Source organism: Choloepus didactylus, chromosome 21 (genome assembly GCF_015220235.1).
Source record: "Choloepus didactylus isolate mChoDid1 chromosome 21, mChoDid1.pri, whole genome shotgun sequence".
In the NCBI taxonomy this organism is placed as follows: domain Eukaryota; kingdom Metazoa; phylum Chordata; class Mammalia; order Pilosa; family Megalonychidae; genus Choloepus; species Choloepus didactylus.
Window position 1 is genome coordinate 12,079,917 of NC_051327.1, and position 25,711 is coordinate 12,105,627.

The 25,711-nt window shown below is 44.2% G+C and overlaps 2 protein-coding genes and 1 non-coding gene across 4 annotated transcripts in view; 1 reads left to right on the top strand and 2 right to left on the bottom strand.

Annotated features, from left to right (window-relative positions):
- The window catches only part of CALN1 (calneuron 1), a 494,531-nt gene extending 474,119 nt beyond the window's left edge, over positions 1–20,412 (top strand). The window contains exons 6-7 of the mRNA XM_037814338.1: positions 12,326–12,436; positions 20,195–20,412. Coding sequence (XP_037670266.1) covers positions 12,326–12,436; positions 20,195–20,208 — 125 coding nt within the window. The 3' untranslated portion in view covers positions 20,209–20,412. The remainder of the gene's footprint in view (positions 1–12,325; positions 12,437–20,194) is intronic.
- Positions 1–25,711, bottom strand: part of GALNT17 (polypeptide N-acetylgalactosaminyltransferase 17) — a 442,768-nt gene that overhangs the window by 14,249 nt on the left and 402,808 nt on the right. The window contains exons 7-9 of one of the 2 annotated variants that reach the window (XM_037814335.1): positions 22,689–22,874; positions 19,557–19,694; positions 13,559–13,654 (exon numbers count right to left, since the gene is read on the bottom strand). In XM_037814335.1, the coding sequence (XP_037670263.1) occupies positions 13,559–13,654; positions 19,557–19,694; positions 22,689–22,874 (420 nt within the window). The remainder of the gene's footprint in view (positions 1–13,558; positions 13,655–19,556; positions 19,695–22,688; positions 22,875–25,711) is intronic. The other variant, XM_037814336.1, reaches the window with a different exon arrangement.
- LOC119518333 lies at positions 1,919–2,023 on the bottom strand. The gene has a single exon (XR_005213723.1). It is a non-coding gene; the product is annotated as a U6 spliceosomal RNA (small nuclear RNA).

The window sequence follows — 25,711 nt, forward strand, 5'->3', positions numbered from 1 at the left end:
GCTGTAACACAGTGTATTCAACCACTCTCCTATGTACAAGCATTTAGGTAGTTTCCAATATTTTGCAATAGCAAACAAAGCTGCAATGACTAATTATGCATATGTACTTTCATGTTCATGTTTTGGAGATGTATCTTCAGGGTAGCTTCCTAGAAGTGGCATTGCTGGGTCAAAAAGTAAGTGCATAGGTAGTTTTTTGGGTATTACCAAATTCCCTTCCAGAAAGGTGGTACCAATTTGCACTCGCCCCAACACTGTCTGAGAGGGCCTTGGTTTCTCCACAGTCTTGCCAACAGAATGTGCTGTCAACATTTTCAATTTTGCCAATCTGACAGGTGAAAAATGGTATCTCAGGGTTGTTTTAATTTGGATTTTCCTAATTATGAATGGATTTGAACATTTTTTTATATATTTGGGGGCCCTTTTATATCTTTCTGGTGACTTGAGTGCTCATGATTTTTTCCCATTTTTCTATCATGTTTTTTGTCCTTTCACCCTCAAGTTTTAAGGCCTTTATATAATAGAGATATTAGCCCTTGTATGTGGTATATGCTACAAATATTTTCTCCCAGTTTGTCAGCTGGCATTTTTAAAATAATTTTCTTATTAGAAAAGTTGTAGGTTTATAGAAAAATCATGCAGAAAATACAGAGTTCTCTATACCACCAATCCCACCCCTACTATTAACACCTTGCATTAGTGTGGTAACTTTGTTGCAATTGATGAGACAATATTATTGTAATTGTACTATTACTATAGTCTAATAGTTTACAATAGGGTTCACTGTTTGGGTTGCATAGTCCTACTTTTAAAAAATTTTTATTCTAGTAATAGCTATACAACCTAAAATTTCCCCTTAACCACATTTGAATATAGAATTCAGAGGTGTTCCTACCATCACCACCGTCCTTTACCCAAGCTCTTCCATCACTCCAACCAGAAATTCTGCACCAATCAAGTATCAACTCCCCATTCCCCACCTCCACCCTGGCCCCTGGTAACCTGCATTTTAGTTTCTGACTCTTTGAGTTTGCTAATTCTAATTATTTCACGTCAGTAAGATCATACAGTTTGTCCTTTGGTGTTGGCTTATTTCACCCAAAATGATGGCATGATTTCTTCAAGGCTCCTCCATGTTGTCACATGCATCAGAAAGTCATTCCTTTTTATGGCTGAATAATATTCCACTATATGTATTTACCACATTTCGTTTATCCACTCTTCCCTGGATGGACACTTGCGTTACGTCCATATTTTGGCAATTGTGAATAATGCCACTATGAACATCTGTGTGCAAATATCTGTTTGAGTCCCTGCTTCCAATTCTTTTGGGTATATATCTAGAAGAGGGATTGACAGGTCATATAGTATTTAATTCTGTGTATTTGAGGAATTAAAACAGGAAACTGTTTTCCACAGAGGCTGTGCCATTTTGCATTCCCATCAGCAATGAACGAGTGTTCTTATTTCTTTACATCCTCTCCAACACTTATCCTCTGCCTTTTTAATAGCAGCCCTTCTAGTGGTTGTGGATGGTATCTCACTGGGATTTTGATTTGCATTTCCCTAATGGCCAATGACGTTAAGCATCTTTTCATGGGCTTTTCGGCCATTTGCACATCTTCTTTGGAGAGACATCTATTCAAATCTTTTGCCCATTTTTTAAATTGGGCTGTTTGTCCATTCATTGTAGAGCTGTAGGACTTCTTGATACACACTGGTTATTAAACCCTTATCACCTATATGGTTTCCAAATATTTTCTCCCATTCTGTGGGTTGTCTTTTTACTTTCTTGATGAAGTCCTTTGATACACAAAAGTTTTTAACTTTGATGGAGCTCCATTTATCTAGTTTTTCTTTTGTTGCTTTGATGCAAAGTCTAAGAAATCACTGCCTAACACAAGGTCCTGAAGATATTAAAAGTATGGGATGCTTCACAAATTTGCATGTCCTTCTTGTGCAGGGGCCATGCTAATCTTCTCTGTATTGTTCCTATTTTAGTGTATGCCCTGCTGAAGTGAGCATACCAGTTGGCTTTTGACTCTGTTTATGGTGTTTTTGCCATGCAAAAATTTGTATTGTGGTTGAATACAGTCAAATATATCAATCTTTTCCTTTATTGCCTCTGGATTGGGGGTTACAGTTAGAAAGTTTTTCCTTACATCGAAGTTAAAGAGGAATTTACTTGTGTTTTTTCCTAGTGTTTATATAGTTTCACATTTTACATTTAGATCCTTGATTCATTTGGAATTTATCCTTGGGTAGAGTACAAAGTATGGATCTATTTTATCCCTAATCAGCTTTGGCATTTGTCTTCCTCTCCCTGTCTCACTATGTCATTACTTGAGTTCAACCAACCATTGACATTTGCCAAGATTATTGCACCAGTCTCTTAACTGAATTCTTGTCTCTCATTCAAGACGCTTTCAATTCATTCTCCAAACTGCAGCCCAAGCGATCTTTCCAAAATATGTCCCAAGCCCCTTGTTAAATCCTTTCCATGGCTCCCTGTTGAGGCTGGCATAAAAGTTCAAACTCCTCAATAATCCAGATAGGGCTCTGAATTATCTGTCTCCTGCTGATTTATCCAGCCTCAAGTTTGGTCATTTCCCTCCTCACACTCTACTTTCCAACCTTTACGGCCTTGGGAGATTAGTTTTTCCATCATTAAAATAGGACTAATGGGAGCTTCTCAGAAACAAGGCAAGAAAGAATGAAATTTTATCAGTGGGGTATTACAAAACTCCCGGGAGAAGAAAATTATTAACCACCCAATTGTGTATGAGATTTGGATATTTTGGTTTCTTATAAACAATGCAATTAACGAAGAAAGATAAGAAAGACACAATAGCACAAGACTTCAGGATATTGTATACTTTGAAACATTGCAGAGATTGTCCCACCAGGAAAACCAGATCAGTATCTAATTCATAGGGTTGGTATGAAAGTTAGATGAACTACTGCACTTAGAGTGATTAGAACAGGTCTGGCATTTAATGACAGTCAGTAAATATCACCTGGCCATTTAGGGGAAAATTTGTGTCACCAATTGCATAGTGATGTTCATAATTATGTCGAAGGATACCCAAGTTGATTTGATAACAGGAAAAAGACATTGGTTGAACTTAGCCCATCACCTGCCTATTTTATACAGTAGCATCTTAATTAACTGTGACTTTCTTGATGTAGGAGCCTCCATGTCTCTTCCATCTTTCCAAGTAACTTGTTCAAACATTTGCTTAAAGAACTGAACCATGCTGGAAGGTCTAGCTGAATTCTGGAATGACCTTTTGGCAATATATAATGAGATTTATGGGTTAAGGGAGGCATATGATATGATTTGGGACTCCTGTTGGGCACAACACATAGAAATTTAACATCTCTTAGTATCACCACGAAAGAATTAACACTGGCACAAGATGAGCATGAAGTGTCATTTCCTGATCTCTACTCTTGCTAAGATGCATGGCTCTGGCCAGTTCCTGATTCAGCTTGGCAGGATGGCATGACAAAGTATCTAGAGCATGGGCTGGATACTGAGACTGAGCTGACTAGAACCCATGTCCTTGCTCATGAAGCCTCCTGACAACTCTTTCTTGTGACTCACCTTCAGTATTTGGCTGGTTGACATATAAATCTCCATGGAAGGTCCACACACTCAGGGCCTCTGGAAATTTCAAAGACATGAACCTAGTCTTTGGGAGCAGTACCAAGCAGGACCCACCGTCTGTGATACAGAGCCTCTGCTGTCACATAAAGGAAGGCATGAAGAGAACGTGTGCTGCAGCACCGTGCACTTCCAGCAAGGATAGACAACACCATCTCACAGAGCGACCTGAAGAAGGCCTTCACACCCTTCTACCACCAATGCTGTGTGTACATGGCACCCACAGTGGTCTCCACATAGGTGGAATCCCACCAGGTTCTCTCACAGAAGCCTCCTTCATGGTATTTTGCACAACCCCTTAGCTCCTGAGGTTGTATAACGAGGGTAGTCTAAGACATCTCCAGCTCACATCCAGTCTTCTTCTGGCCTCCTCTGATGGGGACCCAGACTCTTGAGGCCCCGACATCGTGTACCAATAGCTTAAACTCCTCCAGCCCATCTCTTCAGGATCCACTTTTAATACTGATTGGCCATGTTCTCAGATACTTCCAATTTCAAACAAACAACACCTTTGAAAATAATCATTCAACGGACACTCACTGCTGTTCCAAAAAGAAATCAGAACTCTTTGACTGAACTAAATAGTGATGGGATGAGATTATTCCAATGTTCTGCACTCGCTCTGCTGAACCTCATAGTGCTGAGACGCTGGGTTCCTTTTCACCAAGAGGTGTCACCTTCCCCTTTCTCGTCCCTCAGAAGCAGCTATGCTGTTTCTTTATAAATTTAGTGATATGAAAACAACCTAAGAAACCAACATATTTTTATGCAAAAATAAATAAATAAATAAATAAAGCTGAAAGCCTCAGAAATGATAATCCTTGTGGTGGGATAGTGGGTCATTTAAATTTGTATTTTCCAAACTCTCGGTAATGCTGTTGCTTCTTTAGCAAAAAGGAAGAAAAAGTTAGCAGTGACTGTCATGGACTTGGGCAGTTGAAAGTAACAGCTGTGGGTAAGTAGGAAGGTTTGGTGGATATCGTGGCACTTCCTCACTCTAAGCCTAACATAAACGCAAAACTGTCCCAGATCCCTTTCTGTGGCTGGAGAAAACTTCTAAGGAGATAGAAAACTTTAAACTAAGAATCTGCTTCGGAAAACAATTTATGATTGCAATTCTGATTTTCTGAATAGCTCTTCCACCCATTCTGGCAAGAAAGAAATTGCACAGTAAGTCTTTCTTAACCTCGAGTCCTCCTTAAGGTTGAATCAAAGGCGAGTGAATTTACTTCTGTCCTCAGTTCAGGAAATCAAACACCCCAGTTCCCTGGATGTGGACCGTGAGACTCACTTGTCAGAAATAATTAGGAAGAGGGAACTGGAGATTGGAAATAGAAAAAGGATGCAAAGCAGATGGCAGTGAAAGAGGTTTGGGTCTCTGCAAGCCTCGAAAAATCTAGGGAAATGGAAACAGAGTAAGGCTGGCCTCCAAAGAGGTCTGAAAAGGGGACGAGGGGGACTCAGGGGCTGCGTGGATCAGCCCGGGAGGTCTGAGCCTAATAACCCTAAGGAATAAAACCAGAACCACTTTGAATGTTTTGAGAGAAGATGAGTCAGAGGAACAGAACAAGGCTCTCAATATTCCCACTGTAACGAGGCAAAATGAATTTTTAAGTGTTGCGCTGAGATGCAGGAGGAGCGGTTTTCCCATAAGAGATGGGAAATGGAAATGAACAGCTCAGAACTCCATGGTATCGAATTTCAGATGTGTAAAATGGCAATGGTATTTTCTCTCCTGCCTTCTGTCTCCTCTCTTTTTCATGTGCATCTTTGGTTTTCCTTAGCAGAAGAAAAGTACTTAGGTTCAGTCCCCATCGCTGCTTCCCCCACGGTCAAAAGCTTCCCTGCTTTGACGTCTCTCCTGGATGCTCTGCAGGAATCTGATCCCTGCTGGGGGAAAGGGGTTCCTGGGTTTGCTTCTTACCAGAGGTGGGACACACTTTCCCAGAACAGGGGCCAGCCTTCGGGAACAAGGCCATCTTTCTTTGGGTGTGAGCCCGAATTTGTTCCCAATGATCCTGTCCCCCAAGCCCCAACACCTACGTGACTTTGTCCACAAGCCAAAGGGTTCCTGAAAGTCATTAATTTCTGTGCTTTCCGAGGCTTCGGATGCCTTCCACATGCTAATGTCTCACCAGAGCCCTGTCATTCCAGAGGGGCACGGGTGCCTTATTGGCACAATGCATCATAATGACAAGGTATTTGTATGATGTATCGCTTAAAAGATGAAGCCATCAAAGAATGAGTCCAAGATCAGATTAAATTTAATTATGAGATAAAAGAATTCTTATCTGTCACTCTGGTGATGAATTAACTGATGGAGGGATGTGAGCTGCTCAAAAAGGAAGGCAGAGGAAGAGTCAAACGTCGCGACAGGAGGGCAAAACAGAGGGGGGACTTGATACCCAACCCTGAACCCACTGAATTAGAGAGGCCCTTGGAAGAGTGCCGGACACCCCTCAGTGACCGACGTCACCCCCATTTCTCTCCACGGCAGAGCGATCGCCGTAAGAGTGTTTCAGAGTGCTTGTTGACGTCCCCAGGGCCACGCAATCTGAAACCCCTGGCTGACCAGAGCCCACCCTGGCACTGCCCGCCGGGGAGGAGCTGTGGTCCTCAGCTCGGTGAGGGAGCCTGCACCGGAATCGCAGGGGTCTTCGCCAACTGGTGTCCACAGAATGGGTCTTGATCAGTAAAATCCTCCTCCACTGAGCTCATCCTCCAGGCACAGATGTCTTCACACCCATACAGAAAGGTCTATGCACATCTCTCTCCCCCACACCTCCTTGTCACCAATTTCCCAATCTCCTTCTCCCAAGTTCCTGACCATCCAGTTGAAGAAAGTAGGGGACAGTCCTGGTGTAGCCTGCTGCCTTTCCCTGAGACCCACAAATAAACCCCAGGCTCAGGACTAGCTGTGCTAGCCTGGCTCCCAGGACAGGTGATGAATAAGGGCTGACTCCCGTCACGGGAGTTCTGCCTTGGGGTAAAACATGTCCCTTAGCAGATGGCGGCCTTGGGACCACTCCTTCTCCTCTGGCCCCAGCATAGGGGAACAGCCACAGGAGACAGCCTGGCTGAAGTCTCCAGGTTTTCTGGCACTTGGCCCATCCCAGACGCTCTCTCCACTGCTGGTGGGTAGGGAGCGGGGTCACTCCACTGTGGCGCAGCCCGGGAGGGTGCGTGTGGGCCAGCTCCCTGCATCAGCCATGGATGACCACAGACGAGAGCCGCTGGCCATGAGGACCGACAGGTATGAGGGAAGCTGACCTTATTCTGTCCTTCTCTGTGCGAGTAAACACTGTTCCGACCACTGCCCCCGCGAGTTGTGCTTTTGTTGACGAACTTGATGCCTTCAAAGCATGCAGTGGGCTGGGACTGTGTTCCTGGTGACAGGTGTGTCACCCTCCATGCGTCAGGACCCCTCCCCTCAATGTGGGACGAGGGGACAGGTGTCTCTCTTCTGATGGACACACACTATCAGCCACAGCCCCCAAATTGGTGTATAATCGCATGTCTGGCCATTTCTCCTTCCAAGCAAAAGGAACAACCGGGTGCCCTGCTCGCGGTTCTGCCCTCTGGGAGGCTCTCCCTCTGCCGCACCCTTAAGGACACATTTGGACATGTCCAGGTGCCTAAGTGCGGCCCATGTGTCTCCCACCTGGGCTGTTCCTCAGCCTCGATGGGCAAAGAAGTACTTGTGGGTGGAGCTAGGGCTTAACTACAGAGGAACTTGGGGGAATTGGGAGGGGGCTCACTTTCTTGATTGTGGTTACTTGACAGTATGTGTTTGTCAAAGCGTGTAAAACTAGACATTACAAAGAGTGAACGATATCTTAAAAATGAAAAACAGAACCCAATTACATAAAACCGAGTGCTATAAATTAAAAATAACTGAGCCTTGGAAAATAAGTGCCCACCAGGCCTGTCCTGTGCAAACTGGGTATTGGATCTAACAGAGAGCTCGTCCCTAACAGGTGTTCAAGAAGTGCTTGTTGATGGAGAGAAAATAAGAAGCACTGGAAGTGCGTGTGACGGGCTGATCCCCAGCCCTCGCCTTCTGTGATTTGTGACTCAGATTTGAGTCTGGGGGGGACTCGGAAACAGCATTTGCAACAAGCCCCGGATGGTCCCCAGTGCCTGCGGCCACGCTGGAGAATGGGAAGCCCCGGCCGCTCAGCTGTCCCTACTCCTTCCCTGGTGGCCCCTGACCCACCGCCTCAGGGGCGCTTCATTTCCCCAGGACAAGCCTGCTGCTCTCCGGCCTCTGCACCCTCGCACTTCCATTCCACCTGCCCGGCACTTCCTCACACTGGCTTCCAGCCCCCTAAGGAGTGGGGGGCGCTTCCCGGAATCCACAAGATGGCACAGCAGAGAATCCAAGACTAGGAGACAACAGACTTCACTTTGAAAACTGGCATTGCGTGTCCTCTCCGTGTGAACTTCACGCTTTCTACCTGAATCGCAAGGATCTCAGGTAAAAGGTGGGGGTGGAGGTGCGGTGGGGGAGTGTCCTAGTTTGCTAATGCTGCCAGAATGCAAAACACCAGAAATGGACTGGCTTTTATAAAAGGGGGTTTATTTGGTTACACAGTTACAGTCTTAAGGCCATAAAGTGTCCAAGGTAACGCATCAACAATCGGGTACTTTCACTGGAGGATGGCCAACGGCGTCCAGAAAACCTCTCTTAGCTGGGAAGGCACATGGCTGGCATCTGCTCCAGAGTTCTCATTTCAAAATGGCTTTCTCCCAGGACGTTCCTCCCTAGGCTTCAGCTTCTCTCCAGAATGTCACTCTCAGTTGCTCTTGGGGTGTTTGTCCTCTCTTAGCTTCTCCAGAGCAAAAGTTGGCTTTCAAAGGCTGTCTCCAAAATGTCTCTGTAAGCTGAAGCTCCTCTCTCAGTTCCAGTGCATTCTTCAAAGTGTCCCTCTTGGCTGTAGCTCCTCTTCAAACATCACTCACAGCTGCACTGAGTTCCCTCTGCCTGTCAGCTCATTTCTATGGCTCCACTGATCAAGGCCCATCCTAAATGGGCAGGGCCAGGCCTCCACGGAAATATCCAATCAGGGTCATCACCCACAGCTGGGTGGGGCACATTTTCAAAGAAACACTCAAGGAAATCTAATCAAAACTGATAACATCTGCCCACACAAGATTACATCAAAGATAATGGCGTTTGGGGGACACAATACATTCAAACTGGCACAGGGAGAGTGTGTGTTTTGGGGGTTGGGGTGGGGGTTACTACCAACCTGACAGGGGAGTTGGGAGGATTAAACATGCTATTACTAAAAAGAGAAATGACACTATAACAAAAAAATTTTTTAAAATCCATGTAACTGCACAACACAAAGGGTGAACCCTAAGTTAATCCATGAGCTCTAGTTATTACTACAGATATAAAAATGTACTTTCATCAACTGTAACAAACATACCACCCCAATGCAAGGAGTTAATAATAGGGATGGTATATGGGAAGCCTGTATTGTCTGCATGATTGTTCTGCAAACCCACAACTTCTCTAATAAAAAATAATAAGGATGATAAAAGAGAAGTAGGTCTTGTGGTTAGCATTTTTGTTCCTCGTCTTAACCCAGATACTGGCCCTGTCCAACGGGCTCAGAACCGTCCTCAGGGGCCAGAAAATGCAGCTCTGGACCACAGGCCACCATACGCTGCACCTTCAGGACCTTGGGCAAAGCTCAGCTGCCAGGGGCTTGGGGGAGCTCAGCCTTGGAGGAGTCCATGACAGAGGAGGACCCATCACCCGCAAGGCCACTGGGGACAGCACTCAGTGAATGTTAGCTGCTGTCACTACTATCAAAAAAAAAAAAAAAAAAAAAAAAAAAATTCAGGCTAAGGAAAGAGGCGGATGTTTGTCTAGTCCCAATCAGTGGCCAGACAAAAACAATGCTTGGAACGAGAACACCAATGGGCACTTCAGAGCAAGCGGCTCTTGGAGTGGCTGGGAACTATTTCCATCTTGTTGACAAACACATGTTGCAAGACAGGAAATTACCCTCCTCGGTACCCACTTTTATCTCTGCTTAATTGCTGCTTGAGCATAAATTACAACACAGAGTCCATTAATTAAGCTAATAATGTCTGTGGAACACCAATTCCTTCTTCTGGGAGTCGCCTCGTTAGAGGAGCTTTGATTCAGAGTTGCTCTGTTTGTCCCCAGCACTTTATGAGCAGTTTAGAGAGACACCGAGGCAGGTGACAGATGGGGAACAGGACTCTCCGCGAATAGGAGGCGGGATTTGGAAAGCAGAGGTGGGAACCTTGACGAAGGAGGGGAGGCGCAGCCTAGCAGCTGGAGGACAATGCCAAGGCTTTGATTCAGAACATTGGGTAGAAAGGAAAATAATGTTAGATTTGCTTTTTAAAAAACCCAGCTGATGGAAAGCAACTCTGGCCCACATACAGGTGTTCTTTTTAGAGGTGGGGTGGGAGTGGGGAGGGGATGAGCAGCCCAATTCAGTTTTCACTCCATCATCAACTTAATAGCAGGAGCATTCATTTGGAAGAGTGCTGCCTGCAGGTAGAACTGGGGAAAAGTTGAAAGGTGAATTCCAGAAATTTCCCAACAAGGCCATGGCATCCTGCTGCAGATGCTCATTAAACTTCCAGTGAGAAAGAAAATCTGTGCTGGCTCTGCCTGGAGAGGGTGTAAACAGGTGATCATCTTCAGGGTGAAGGTTCTCATAAAATTTCAGAGGTGGACTCCATTAGGTCATTTTTGCTGGGTCTGTTTAGCAGGTGTCTGGGAGGGACCTTGGGTGGGTGGAGGGGATGCAAGAAATAAAGGCTCTGGATAGAAGGGGTGAGGAAGGTCAAGTTCACAAGGTTCTGCACCAGGCTAGGTTTGGAGGTGTGGCCACTACAAGGGCATTGGAGGGGTGTCCCGCATAGCCAAACAGATGGGGAGGAAGGAGGCACTGGGAGGAGGTGGCCACAGGGACACAGAAGACAACACAGCTGCCCTAACTTCCTCATCCTCAGGTTCTGCCAGGGGCTTGCTAAGTGACTTAGAAAACACTCCCCTGAGCGAAAACAGGATGTTACGAGCCACCTGGGGAAGCCCCAGATTTTGGGGGGCTTTATCATTATCCATATATCTCTTTCTCATTCATGGGAGAAGTTGGCTTTCCTGTGCCCATTTTTGATTATGGAAATATCAAAATGGATTTGTCTCTATTATTTTAGAGTAATAAATACTCAGTTCAAATGTTACTTATGCTGGAGATTGGAAAAAGAAGACTGGGAGTTAAGTTTCCTTCTAAAAGCTACTCTTGTACCTATAATATTCTTGGAAATTTGCTCTCTAACTACTTGTTAAATTGCACTTGGAAAGTTATCACTTCTATATATATATATATTATATTCTACAATCAATAATAATAATAAAAAAAGGTAATCTTGGCATTTCCCAAAATGATGGTCACATTCAGCAACTGGACTCAAAAGGGGACCCCCTGCCCCCAGGTTCAGTGTCCAGGCCCTGCTGAGGGTTCCCCAGGATGATGAGCCCCTCGCTGTACAGGGTGTGTGCTGACCCTTCCACCTTCTGAGTCCTTTCTCTTCCAGTCCTCCTGGCCCCGTGCACGGCGGCTCCCCCTCCCTTGCCCAGTCATCACAGCCTGAAGACTAGCTGGGATGGGCCGCTCTTCATTTGGCCCATCCCAAGATGCAGCCTCTTACATGGCTGACCTGTCCATCCCCATCAGGCCCCAGGCAAGCCCTCCACCCTCCTTCTTCCTGTGTGACCAAAGCTTCTAGAATACTTCAGTCCCTGGGAGGGGGAAATTGGACATCGTTCAGGGTCAAAGGCCAGGAAGCCTTCACAGTATCCCTCCGGGACTGGCTGTCCAGGTCTCTGCTAAACACATCCTCCTTCCCGTGACTCCCTCAGGGCCTCCCCGGTGACCTCAGGATAAGGGGTCCCCAACCCCTTGCACCAGCAGCCTCAGCATCACCTGGGAACTTGTTAGGGAGGCAAATTCTCAGGCCTCACCCCCGATCTACTGAGTCACAGACTCTAGGAGTGGTGCACAGAGATCTGTTTCCCTCCAGGTGATGCTCTTGCACCCGAAGTGTGAGAACCGTGGTCTTGGACAAAGGCTTTAAGAGGCCCCCCAAGAACTGCTTCTTGTCTCTCTCTTCAGCCTTATCTCTCAGCACTTTCTTCCTTCTTGCATTCTAAGCCCCCACCAAACTCAGCCACCTTCCCTCGCCTAGCACCCTGGGCTGCACCGTTCTTCCCACAATTCCCTGCTGGAGGATGCCTGCCTCTTTGTCATTACCACTCCAGTGTATACAATTGTAACCAGCATCTACCATAGGTGATCAAGAAGTAGGTGTTAAGTGAATGAATAAAGGAGTGGATGAAAATACTCAGAATCTTTACAAAATATTGTCTTTAAAACTAATTGCTTCCCAATTTAGAGCCTTCTGGAAAAGGAGAAGGTCCAGGGCCTCCCTGTCCTTCGTTCACATCCTCTAAGCACGTTTAGTCAATTCTAGGCACATGGTAGAGCCAGCTAGATACCTACCGAATTACATGGTTTGGGTATGAATTTATAGTGCTTTGGTTTTGCTGGCAGGTCTGGATTTTATTTTGCTTCATTCACAGGCACTTGCCTTTCTATGTCTCAGTTTCCTTGTGCTGCCAGCCTACCTCCCAGAGTTGCGGCAAGGATGAAAAGGCTCAGGATGTGAGCAGCCACCTGCCTGCCACTGATCATCCGCCCTTGGAGGAACTGTCAGGTGAGGCACACTGGAGGGAGGTCTGGGCTATGCGAATTACCTGCGGTGAAGACAGTGGGAATTTGACTCTCTCCTTCCCAGTATTGGCCAGATGGAAAAGCAGAGCTGCAATGTGCAAAGCAAACCCACGGGCCTTTATGAGCGCACGTGTATGTGCATGTGACCGATGACTGTGAATTTAGATGTGGGTGAGTGTGTTCACAGAAGATGAAAGAAACTGGAGGGAGCCTAAAGGCATCTTGTCCGGGTCTTCCTTTTACAAATGAACAAACTGAGATTCAGAGAAGGTTATCTGACCATCTGTGAATCTGGCTTAGAACCAGCTGTCCAATGCTCTGCTGGAATTGAATTTAAATGTTTTCCTAGTTTAGAGCTTGCCTTTGGTTACTATTGGTTGACATAATGATCTTTTAAATTTTTATGAATGTCAAGCCTAATGGCATTTTTTGATGTGTTTTCTCCCAATCTTAGAGACTTTCTGCGAAACCCTTTGTATGTAAACACACACATACATACACACACACACATGCCCACGTGCTTTGGCTAGCACAAAGTTGTCAAAGGCAATTCCTTTATCATGGCTCTGGTTTTGTCTTTCTTGGATAACCATTTTGCCCTTGTCGGGTTTTCTTGTGTGTTCTCCTGAGAGACCAGAGAACATGTGTGTTCTTTGAAATGTTACTGCAAGCACTTTCCCCCTTCCCGCTCAGCACTTTGCTCTTGTACCAGCACTTAGTCAAGGTCACACTTCCCACCAAACTAGCAAAGATCTTGCAGGATGGATGCAGCAATCAGGTTCTCATGAAAGAAACTGCTAATTATTTCTTTGGAGTTGTAGGCTATAACATAACACGTGCACGTGTGATATGTGCCTGTGTATTGCCAATGACTCTGAAATTCATTCACGTTTTCCTTGGTCCCATTAATTTTTGTGTTGATGCAACCACTCAGGAAACTTTTCCACAGCTTCTTTAGAGAAACAAGCAGAAATCCCCCCTACCTTCTCCTGCAAACAGAACAGGTAACAACTACCAAGTAGGGGGCAATGGAAGTTACCAGAAGTCCTCTAAGGTCCCTGTGGGCCAGTGATTTTACTCCCTTCCTGTTCGGATGGGCTCCTACCTGCGGTCCCCAGCCATGGCACGGGTACAATATGGCTGTGTGGTTCTCCAGCGGCCCCTGGTCCAAGCAGACATCTTTTGCCTTGTTGTTTCGAAGCTGCAGGAATAGATAAAACGTCACTTATCAGAGCCTATCCATTGGAGAGCCATTTCCCAACCGCAGTTGCACCATGCCCTGGTTCTGACTTCACGATAGGAACCTCCCAAGTAAGGACTAAGGCTAAGGAATGTCTGTGGGGTGACCACTTTAGCAGGAAAATCAAAGTCCTTCCCTGAATGGTTGGGCTCTAGCCCTCCTCCCAGGTCCTGGGTGACCTGATCCCCACCCCAGCACAAAAGAGGGTCATGAGGAACTTTTGGACCCAGGACTGGTTACCCAGATGTTAGGTTTGACACCTCAGGGAGGGGTCAGAGTGGGGACTGAGAGGTGCAGACGAATCTTCAGCTGGCCTTGGCACAACGCTGGGTTTAATAACCCCGGGAATCATAGGCAGCTTTGCAGGACATTCCTGGCATAGAGGCATGGAAAACAATAGTCCAAAAAGCCAATAATGTCCTGCCATTGTGAAAAGCTCTTGCCACACTTATTCATATATTCAGAGAATACTGGCTGGATGCCTACACCGTGCTGGGCACCATTGTGGGTACGTGGAATGCATTTGTGAAGGAAGCAGACAAAGGTCCCCCAAACAAAACCCTGCAATGGAGGCAGGTGTCTTTGTGGGTAGCTACTCAATCTAATTTGGACCTCAGGCACACTGGGACCCTGTGTAGATGTCCACCCCACCCACCACCTGCAATCTCAGTGAATATGGAAAACGGCCACGTGGCCTTCCCCGCATATACTCTGCCCCCTCTGGATGTATATTCTCCCTGGAAACCAAACTAACTTGTGATAAATCCAGAAGAGAGGCAAAGGGCACGGCTATGTGGTTTTCCTGACCAGGCAACCAAAACTGGATCTAGGCTCAGACAAGTCAGTGCACTCTTTTTTTTTTTTTTTTTAAGAAGGAAAAGAGGGTTTATTTATGCTGGCGGGAGATAGGGGAAGCTTTCCCAAATCTGCCTCCCCAAAATGTTTCTTCAATTGGTTTTTATGCAGGTTCAGAGACAAAAAAAGATAATCATTTAATTAACATGCAACAAGAGTGATAGCAGTGTATTTTTTAATGACTTTTTTTTAAGATTATAAAAGTAACACCATGTCATTGAGACATTTTAGAAAACACAGAAGAAAATAAAAATTGTTCCAATCCTTCCATGCAATTAATTTTTTTCCCCTCAATCTTTGACAATTTCAGCTTATCCAATTTTGGCTTTCTGCATAAAGCTTTTGCTCACATTTCAGAGTGTTTTCTTAGAAATAGAATCCCAGAACTGTGATTACCATAGCAAGGGGAACAAACACTTCATTATTCTTAAAACATGCTGCCAAGCTGCTTCCTGGATTCTTCAAACTAATTCAAATTCCCATCCACAAGGTGTATAAATGCTTGTCAGTCCTGAGTTTCACCATTTAAAAGTATTGTCATTTTGATAGATGAAGAAATATCTTGTTTTTATAAATTGCATTTAATTTATTCATAGTACATTTGAACGTTTTATTTTTTAGCATTTATCTTCCTTTTTGGGAATTATCTGTCTATGCTCATTTCCCTTTTCCCCACTGGGATCTTAAGTGGTTTTATTATAGATTTGTGAGAGCTCTTTATATATTATGGCATCTTTTTTCCAAATAATGATTTCAGAATGCCAGGCTTCCGCATTTTGTTTCTAATGTTTATGTAATCAAATCTATCATTCAAAATTTAATAACTATACTGAGGGCCTTGGACGTGCCTGGTGTGGTGCTGGATGTACACCGTATGTGCGTTCTGTTTCACAGTAGATAAAGATCTTAAAAAAAAGATAAGAGTGAACTAGTGCAGAGGGCAGTTCAGGTTACACAAGCACTATGAGCAGATCACAGAATTTGAGCAAGAGTCAGTGGTCCAATGCTTTTGTGTACAAGAAAGATTTTTTTCATATGGCAAGACAATATTTCATGTAAGTTAGGTGTCAGGATATATAGCATTCACATATCTTTCTTTAAAAATTATATGAAGACATATTCCAGCTAACAGAAATGAATGCAAATTAAAAATGAAAGGAAAAGGAAGTTGTGGTGGTGCCAGTAGCAGTGAGCATTAAACATTGAGCTGTCTGAATAATGGTGAATTTTGTTACCAAACTGAATTTGATTAAAAAGTTATTTTTTAAGTAAGATATAAAATGTAACCAAAGTATAAATAAAATATAATAATAGTTGTGACTGAAATTCCAGATAACATTGACAAAGACTGGAAAGCTGATGAAGGGGTCAGGAAAACAGCGTGTTAGAAGTTTTTGTATTATACACTACTTGATTAATTTTAATAATTGGAGGCTCAGAGGTTAATATTTTTAAAAAATTAGGGGTAACAATAATGTAATTACAAATACAATTCATATGACTGGAGAGCTTTTTAAAAGCCAAGCTAAGCAAAAATTAGAGAAAAGTAAGGAGCATAAAAACCAGGAATATTCATTGGCACAGGAAAAAGCTGTCAAACAGAATTGTAAGTGAAGAACAAAGGATACAGACTCTGTGTGTGAGTGTGTGCGTGCATGTGTGTGTATATCTGTGTAGTGTGATACCCACAAGCAGGCAGAGAAGGAGTAAGACAAGTGAATGCCCTAAAATGTTAACGTTGTTTAAATCTTAGAACTGGGATTTAGAGAACGTTTCATTCCCTTTTTTATATGCTTTTATAAAGTATATGTATTGAATTTATTGGTTTAAAAAGATAGGGAAATTTACAAACACAAAAGATCCCCCCTCCAAAAATAAGACTATGATCTTTATATTACCTCCAAGGCCACCCACTGCACAGCCCCAGGGTTACAATTTACACTGGTTTATGTGCATGGCAGCCACTGGAGTTGTGCAGTGCACAGCCTGTGGGACTGTATGCAGCAGCCCTGGCCATTTTCTAACTTTACCCATCTTTTTTTCTAATTATAAAATGATGACACAAATGTCAGTGAAAGTTAGGAAGACAGGAACAAGAGCCCCCACAAAACTGCCTGTCCTCCCACTACCAGAGCTAACTACAGCTTTGCTCTCCATTTCCCCATGTTTTTCTCTCACTTGCACCCAGTCTAAAATAGTAGCTAATGCAGTTTTATAATCCTGACCTCTTTCTCTTAAGCATTGCATTGTCAGTATTTTTCTATGTCATTTAACATTTATATAAACCCCTTTTGTAATGGTTGCAAAATATTTCAAACCATGAATATATTATATTGTAGTTATCTAAGCATTTCTCTTTGAGTTAGTTTTTTAAAAAGTAATTTGCTCTCTTCACCCCCCAAAATCACTGAGATGAACTATTTAACTCTTAAATCTTTTCTCCATTTTAGAATATTTGCTTAGGATAAGAGTTGAGATGAAAGTATGACTATCATTAAGCCTTTTAATACATGTGTTCAAATTGCTTTTTAAAGAGCTGTTTTCAATTTGCACTCTCACCAGAGGATGTGCGGTTTTTCGTATTACAAAGACCTTGGCATCCAAGAACCAACATATATTCCAAACATGAATTTGTTCATTTGGTAGGGAGAAAACAAGGCACTTTGATATATTTTAAATTTTTGATAGGTGAAGAAATATCTTGTTTATATAAATTGCATCTAATTTATTCATAGCAAAATTTTCATGGGTTTCTCAACCATTTGTATTTTTCTTGTGTAACTGTCTTCCTTGTATTTTGCCTATTTTTCTTTTCAGATTTTGGTGTTGTTGACTTTTTTTTTTTAATTTAAACCAATTTGAAGAGCTCATCATACATTAACGGTGTTATCCATTTACCTGTTGTATTTGTGGCATACAAATTTCCAGGTTGGCATATTATTTCTCTATTCAGTTGATGTATGGGTTACTTTAATATTTATGTGCTTAGAAGTCTCATACTTTTCCTTTGCATTTCCTTCCATGGCTTTCATTCTGAGAGAGCCCTTCCCTGTTCAGAAATCAGATCCATATCTATTTCCTCATGGTGTTTTATGGTTTCATTTTTTTTTTTCAGTTAATGCTACAGTCCGTCTGAAATATATTTTGGTATATGGTGAGCTGGAAGAATCTAAATTGATTTCTTGTCCATTGAGCTCGGCAATTTTCCCAATTGTCTTATGAATAATCCATTTACTCTCCATCGTTTTGTGAAGCCTCCTTCATAAGTGATCTTACTTTGATAGCCAGGAAAGGAAGACGTGCTTTTATTTTGAATAAGAAAAGACAAGGCAGTTAGGAACCATTAATAGCTAATGCCTTGTACCAGGCAGGGCTCTAAGAACTGCATCCTGTAGCTTATAACTCCCAACAATCCTATGATGTTGGTACTTTTATTTCCCCCATTTTATAGATGAGGGAACAGGAGTGGAGAGGGGCTACACAGCCATAAAAGCCCACTTGGATTTGAATCCAGCAGGCTGGTTCCAGAGTCTTCCCCGCCAGGTTCTTAACCCCCAGAACAGACTGCCCCTGCAAAGGAGTGAGCTTCCCATGCCAGGTTCAGCTCCTGAAGATACTGCACCCACAGTCAGATTATTTAGCCTGGCCTTGGCTGACCTTCTATAAAACTATACAAGCATCAGGGATAAAAGAGGAAAATTCAGAGTTGTAGAAAAAAAAGTAAACCCTCAAACACTTGCTAGCTGCAGCCCAGTTGTCACGGGGGGTCCCAGGCTGCCAGGAGAAGGAAACTAAATCTGGAGCCAGCAGGTATCATCAGCTGCTGCCGCTGCGGGGTCCCAGGCCTCCTCAGGGGGCCACCAATGCCACGTCCAAAATAGCACCATGAGGAAGTAACGAGGTAGACAGACAGAAACTTATATATAAGGATGTTCTCAGCAATGGCATTTATGATGTTTTAAAAATGGAAACAATCTAAATCTCTTAAGTTTTCAAGCAAAGCACAGCATACACAAAAGATGGCATTTTATGCAGCCATTAATAATGTTACAGAAAAATACTTAATGACACTGGAAAATACTCTCTGCATATTATTAGGTGAAATTTTAAATTATAAGGCATGTGGGCAGCATGGTTTTAGTAAAAAACAGTAAGTATGTATGTATATATACACACACACACACCCCTACATGCCTACACACGCAGTACAAAGGGTCATGTATCTAAATGTACCTCTTATTTGCAGAGTCAGAATGCCTATGCCTAATCCTGGCTTCATGACTTATAAGTTGTGTGGTAGGCAAGTTATTTCATTTCTCTGGGTCTCAGCTTTCTTATTAATAAAATAGAGATAATACTACTACTGACACCTCAGAAGGTGAATGTGGAATGAATCAATATATGTAAAGCACTTAGAATAGGTCCATCACATAGAAATCACCCAATAAATGTTTCTTGCTATTATTTTCAAAATTTTCTGAAATGAATATTTATGGCATTTGTAAAAAGAAAAAATCAATTCATTTTTGTTTTTTAAAAGGTAATATTAGCTCATTATAGGAAACTGGAGAGGAGAACCTCTGTCCTTTCTTACATGGTAACAATGTCAGTCTTGTGCACTGAGCAACGGGGAGCTCCAATTCTCACCTCTCTTGAACGCCAAACTCTACACCCAACTCAAGGCTCAACGTCTCCACTTACATGTCCCAGAGCACCTCAAAATCCAAATGCCCCAAACAGAGCTCATCTCCTCTCCATTCCCTAGGCAGAGAAGGCTGCTCTCTCTGCCTTCTGTCCATGCCCCATGCTCTATTACATTTGTCTCCCCTACCAACCTAAGAGAACCTTGCTGTCAGGGTTTGCACCTGCAAAAAACATGCTCATTGAATGAATGAATGAATGAATGAACGAATGAATAACTCTGTCCCCTGCTTTCCTCCAGCATCGCAATTCACAGCAAGCACACTGAACAGCACTCCAAGCCAAGAGCATGCGTGGTCTTAATTACCTCCCCATATGCAACAGTATTATTGTATCTTCTCATTTCTGGGTATACGTGGTCCAGGTACCACTGAAAATTCTTACACTTTAAACTTTTCCTTAAGGCTCTTCTTTCGGAGACATCACCTATGTCAATCCCCGGATTCTGCAAGTAGAGAGAAGGGAAGGGGCATTAGTGCCATGGAGCGATGGCCAGAGAGGGGACAGGTGGAGGGGCCCTCAGGAAAACCCTCATGGAGAAAAGATCTCAAACTGACTCAAGAGGTCAGGTTAAGGAGACATACTGGAATCATCTAGAACCTGGCTAGAGAATCCTTCTGCCTGAGTGCAGTCATGGGCAGGCAACACAAAGCGTTGAGACAGCAGCTGGCTGTCCTTATTATTGCCATGTGAAAGGGTTTCCTAAACACACGTTCCTACTTCCATATATCCCACCTTTCCTTATCATTCAATTACTAGAGTATTATTCGATTAAGACAAGAAAATAAATGCCTATAACCCCCTCCTGTCTTTCCTTTCTATACATGTATAATTTCCCCCTTCTGTTGGCTCTTGGTGAAGTTCATTATATGCAGAAGTGAAAATAATTTTCCATTGCAAAGCTTGTAATGATGTTCTAATGAATAATTCACTCTGCTTTTACAGAAATGAACCTGTAATGGGCTGCTGTGTGCTGACAAGGGAAAAAAAAAGTATCTGAAATACGACTCCACAGACTGATCCACAAGATGGTCGTGAAATTAGTGGAGACAGACAGGATGCTCTTTCTAGAATGCCAGGCAACCAGGCAGCATTTTGGGGGCCGAGGAGAAACGTTCAGATTGTTTCGTTCAAATTTGCTCATTAAGGTTCTGGCAGCCAAATAGTGCTTTTAAAGGAAAATCCCTTTAAATGTCAAACTTATTAAAAATTCAAAGGCAAACCTAAGTAGCAATATTGAACTGTTTGTTTTTAATATGCTTAGCAGGATTAATGAAAATGGTCATTTGTTTAAAAACGCATGGTAGGCCCTCTCTCTCTCTAACTAAGCCACCTTGGCGGGTGACCTCACTGTCCGCCCCTCTAAGTGGGACCTGACTCCCATGGGCGTAAATCTCCCTGGCAACACAGGATGTGACTCCCGGGGATGATCCTGGACCCAGCATCGTGGGATTGAGAACATCTTCTTGACCAAAAAGGGGATGTGAAATGCAACGAAATAAAGCTTCAGTGGCTGAGAGATTTCAAATGGAGTCGAGAGGTCACTCTGGTGGACATTCTTACGCTCTATACAGATAACACTTTTCAGGTTTTAATATATTGGAATAGCTAGAAGTAAATACCTAAAACTACCAAACTCCAACCCACTAGCCTTGACTCTTGAAGACAATGGTATAACAATGTGGCTTACAATGGGTGACAGTAAGTGTGATTGTGAAAACCTTGTGGATCACACTCCCTTTATCCAGTGCATGGATGATGAGTAGAAAAATGGGGACAAAACCTAAATGAAAAATAGGGTAGGATGGGGGGGGGGTGATCTGGGTGGGGTTCTTTTTATTTTATTTATTTTTTATTTTTTATTCTGATTCTGATTCTTTCTGGTGTAAGGAAACTGTTCAAAAATAGATTGGGGTGATGAATGCACAACTATAAGATGGTACTGTGAACAGTTGATTGTTCACCATGGATGATTATATGCTATGTGAATATTTCTCAATAAAACTGAATTAAAAAAAAAAAGTGTGGTAGGGTACCACCAGCATCTGGGACAAAAAGGTCGTCTGCAGTGATGAAGAAAGCACTGGCTAGAGGTGGGAGGCTTATGTTCTTAGGACTTTGAGTAAGTCCTATCACCATTTTGGGTCACTACTCTTTACCTGCAAAACAAAACTAGTAAGACCTGGAAGTCAGGATCAGCACCCAGAGTGAGCTCTGTGATGTCAGTGGCCAATTAAGGGAAGGGCAAATTAAGATCCGAGTTCACTTCCCTGCCCTCGCATGTGCTAGCTGGAGGACCTTAAGCAAGCCAGGTAGTGCTCTAAGAACTGCATGCTGTAACTCATAATTCCCCCAACCCCATGAAGTAGGTACTTTTATTCCCATTTTATAGATGAGGGAACAGAAGTGGAGAGGGGCTATACAGCCATAATAGCCCACTTGGACTTGAATCCAGCAGGCTGGCTCCAGAGTCTTTCCAGGTTCTTAACCCCCGGAACAGACTGCCCCTACAAGGAGTGAGCTTCCTGTGCCAGGCTCGGCTCTCAGTACTTTGGTTTCCTCATCTGTAAAATGGATGTCATAATAGGCTTATCTCAGGCTATAATTTATCAAGCACTTAATGTTTGCTCAGCTGCTGTTTCTCAGTGGGAACCCTTGCACGAGGCTCACTCAGGGCACAGCTCAGACACCTTTGGGAGCTCTGGCTGAGGGTGTGGCTCACCCTGGTGTGCTGTGGGGACTCATGACACTTGTTAGCATCACCCAGCAGCCCACATCCTGGGCCAGGGGCAGCTCTGAGCACATCACACACATTAGATCATTTAGTTCTCACAATTGCCCTAGGAAGGAGACCTCTTATTATCCCCACTTTATAGCCAAGAAGTCAAGGTACAGAGAAGATAAGTGGATTTGTTTAAGATCTTGTAACTAGCAAGTGGCAGAGCTGGGATGCAAACCAGCTGTAGTGACACAGGAATTTTCCTAGGCCATATTCCAAGCAGACCACGGAGGAGAGCAGAAGAGCCGTGTAATCCAGGGATTTGGCATACACAGGCAGGGGCAGATGGAGCTCCAGGGGAGGGCACATGGTGAGAGCATGTGACGGGTTCTGGTGCCCAAAACAGTGGGCAAGAATCTTCCAGGCACGACGTATGTACAGGGGTAGGTGCAGGAGGGTTAATACAATAAGACCAGGATTAACATAATGAGACTCTTCTAATATTTGTAAATTGATCTAGAGATTCCAGTTGTGCCAGTCCGTGTGCAAAGCAGTATTCTAAAACATGGGGGTGTGTGGCCCCTCTCAAAACTCATTCATAATTTTGTAAGTATGAGCATCTCTCTGGGGAGAAGTCATTAGCTTACTAAGGGGATAGGTGACCTGTCAAACAGTCAGGCTCACCATTCTAGGACACTGGACAAAGGGTGCCAGGCCTACCTCAAGCGGCAGGTTCCATGCTATGTACACGTGGGACTTGTAATCGTCCATCCAAACCTCGGCAACCCGGAGAGCGTTCCTCTTGGTGTAGAAGCCGATGTTGCTGTTGTACGGCTTCTTCTTCCGCTCGATGTGGGCCACCCGCGAGCAAGGCAAGACCTCCATGCTGCCCCCGCAGAGCCAGACCTGGGGACACAAGGCCTTCGTCAGCCCGAAAGAAACTCCTGGGGGCCACTGCCCCCTCCCCCAGGCCTGAAAAACAATGGTTCAGCAGACCTGACCTGAGTGAAAAATAAATTGGAACGTGGAAAGCCACTGAGATTGGTTTGTTACTGCAGCATAACCTGACCTGACCTGACTAAAACAGGTAGAAGAGAAGGTTTGGGGGAATTATTACCGATACAATAGCTTAGATTATGGAATTCAGCTCTGGGAGAGGAATGCCCGCAAACCTAAGGTGTCCCTGGAGACACCCATGCTTCCTTAAGTTTGAAATAGGGAACAACTGGCATCCATGAAACTTTGACACCTTGTGAGTGTGCCCTGCAGACCGAGAATGGAAAAACCAAACTAAGAATAACAGTCCATCTTTATTCATATCTGCAGGAGGTGCACCATGGTCTATTTATGCATTGATAATATGATCTAATTTGGAGATGTAAGGACACATGTCCAGCTTTCTGGTAGCATCCACCCCAGAGTGGCGTCATGTGCAGCCATCGCTTGTGCTGGTGGACTGTTCAGGAGGAAGGCTGAGATGATGGTCGCCTTGGAAGCATGCAGAAGTCCAAGGAAGTGGGACTTGCCATTTTCTGCACAAGTGTGGCAGGTATCCAAACACAAAAGGCCCCATTGCGAGGGGAAAGCAGGCCATCCAACTTCCATCAGTCCCAGGTGGGAAAACTAAGCATTTCTGATTGTCAAAAGGAACTGATTTGTGGAAATGGTCTTCCTGGCACTGGTGGGGAGAAATAGAAGAAGGTACAGAGAAGTTTCAGGGACCAGTGAGGATACTGCACCAAATAATCATAGGGCTAAGTGCACTATTACAAATGGAGGCAACTTCCATGAAGAAAAGTGACACAGTGCTAGAAAAGCATTCAGCAAAGGGATGTGGCCAGTGGGCTCAAAGAAAGCATCCCTAAGAGAGGGACAATTAGGGTGAAATTAGAAAGCAGAAGGAACTAACTGGAGAGAGCAGACAAGAGTCCCAAGCATAGGGGGGCAACCAGCACAACGTGATGACCTTGTGTCAGAGGGAGCATCTTAGCAGACAGCTAAGATGATTGCAATCATTCCTCCCATACTCCTTAGCAGTGTGGCTTTTCTGCTCTGCCCATCAGGAGGTGAGACCTATTTCAGTGCTTAATGATTTGCACTGATTAACAGGATGCAGGAGAAGTGATGGTTTGCATTGTCCAAGGCTAGGCTTTAGACGACTTAGAAACTTCCACTTTCTCTCTCTTGGAACCCCTAGATCACCAAGCAGTGAAGAAGCTGAGGATGAAGACCATGAAGTGAGAGAGGCTGAGGACCAAGACGTGTGAGTGAGGCCACGTGGGACGAGGCACCCCCCCAGGCAACCCGACTTCTGCCAATGCTTGAGTGAAACCAGTCAACACCATATGGAGGAGAACCACCCAGCTGATCTGAGCCTAAGCTGCCAAACTTCAGAGTCATGGCTGAATCAGCTGGTGTTATTTAAGCCATCAAATTTGCACTTATACAGCAATACTGAACTGTACACATGGGAGAGTCAAGGAACTGAAGGAAAAGCCCTGTGGCTGGGACACACCAAGTGGACTCAGGAAATAGGGGAGTGAAATGAAGCTGGAGGGGTAGCAAGGGTCCAGATCAGGCAGGGCCCTTATTAGCCATGGTAAAGAAAATCAGTCTTTGCCTTAAATGGGAAGCAATTAAGGATATTGGTTTGAAAAGTTCACTCTGGCTGAAGTGGTAGTGTTGGTAAGTGTGCTGGTTTGAATGTATTATGTCCCCCAGAAAAGCCATATTCTTTGTTGCAATCTTGTGGGGCAGACATATTAGTGGGGATTAAGTTGGAACTTTGGATTAGGTTGTTTGCATGGAAATGTGCCCCACCCAACTGTAGGTGATAACTCTGATGAGATTATTTCCATGGAGGTGTGGCCCCACCCATTCAGGGTGGGCCTTGATCAGTGGAGCCATATAAATGAGCTGACAGGCAGAGGGAACTCAGTGCAGCTGAGAGTGACATTTTGTAGAGGAGCTACAGCCAAGAGGGACACTTTGAAGAAAGTACAGGAGATGAAGATGAGAGACATTTTGAAGATGGCCATTAAAAGCAGACTCTTGCTCCAGAGAAGCTAAGAGAGGACAAATACCCCAAGTGCAACTGAGAGTGACATTTTTGAGGAACTGCAGCCTAGAGAGGAATGTCCTGGGAGAAAGCCATTTTGAAACCAGAACTTTGAAGCAGACGCCAGCCACGTGCCTTCCCAGCTAACAGAGGTTTTCCGGACACCATTGGCCATCCTCTAGTGAAGGTACCCGATTGCTGATGTGTTACCTTGGACACTTTATGGCCTTAAGACTATAACTGTGTAACCAAATAAACCCCCTTTTATAAAAGCCAATCCGTCTCTGGTGTTTTGCATTCTGGCAGCATTAGCAAACTAGAACAGTAAGGGTGGCAGAATACAGACCAAAACATGGACAGATTTGAGGAATTTTTAATAGGCAAAGTCATCTGGAGTTGGTAATAGATTGGATAAGGCCGGGAGAGAGGAGGAGGGGTCAAGAAAGACTCCTAGGTTTCTTGCTGGTGCAACTGGTCCAGAAAGTCTGCTCAAACCTACCCAGGCCCTGGGTGTGGGAGAGACGAAACAAAGAGACTGTCACAGATTCCAGGTGACGGGAAGTCTTAGGCAGGCCACACCTCATCTGCTTCCTGAAAGTTGACCCCACAAAGAAGTGGGCACACTTTGGGAGAAGAACATCAATGGGTGGGATTGAATTTCTCCAGCATCACCCTAGAGGGGAAT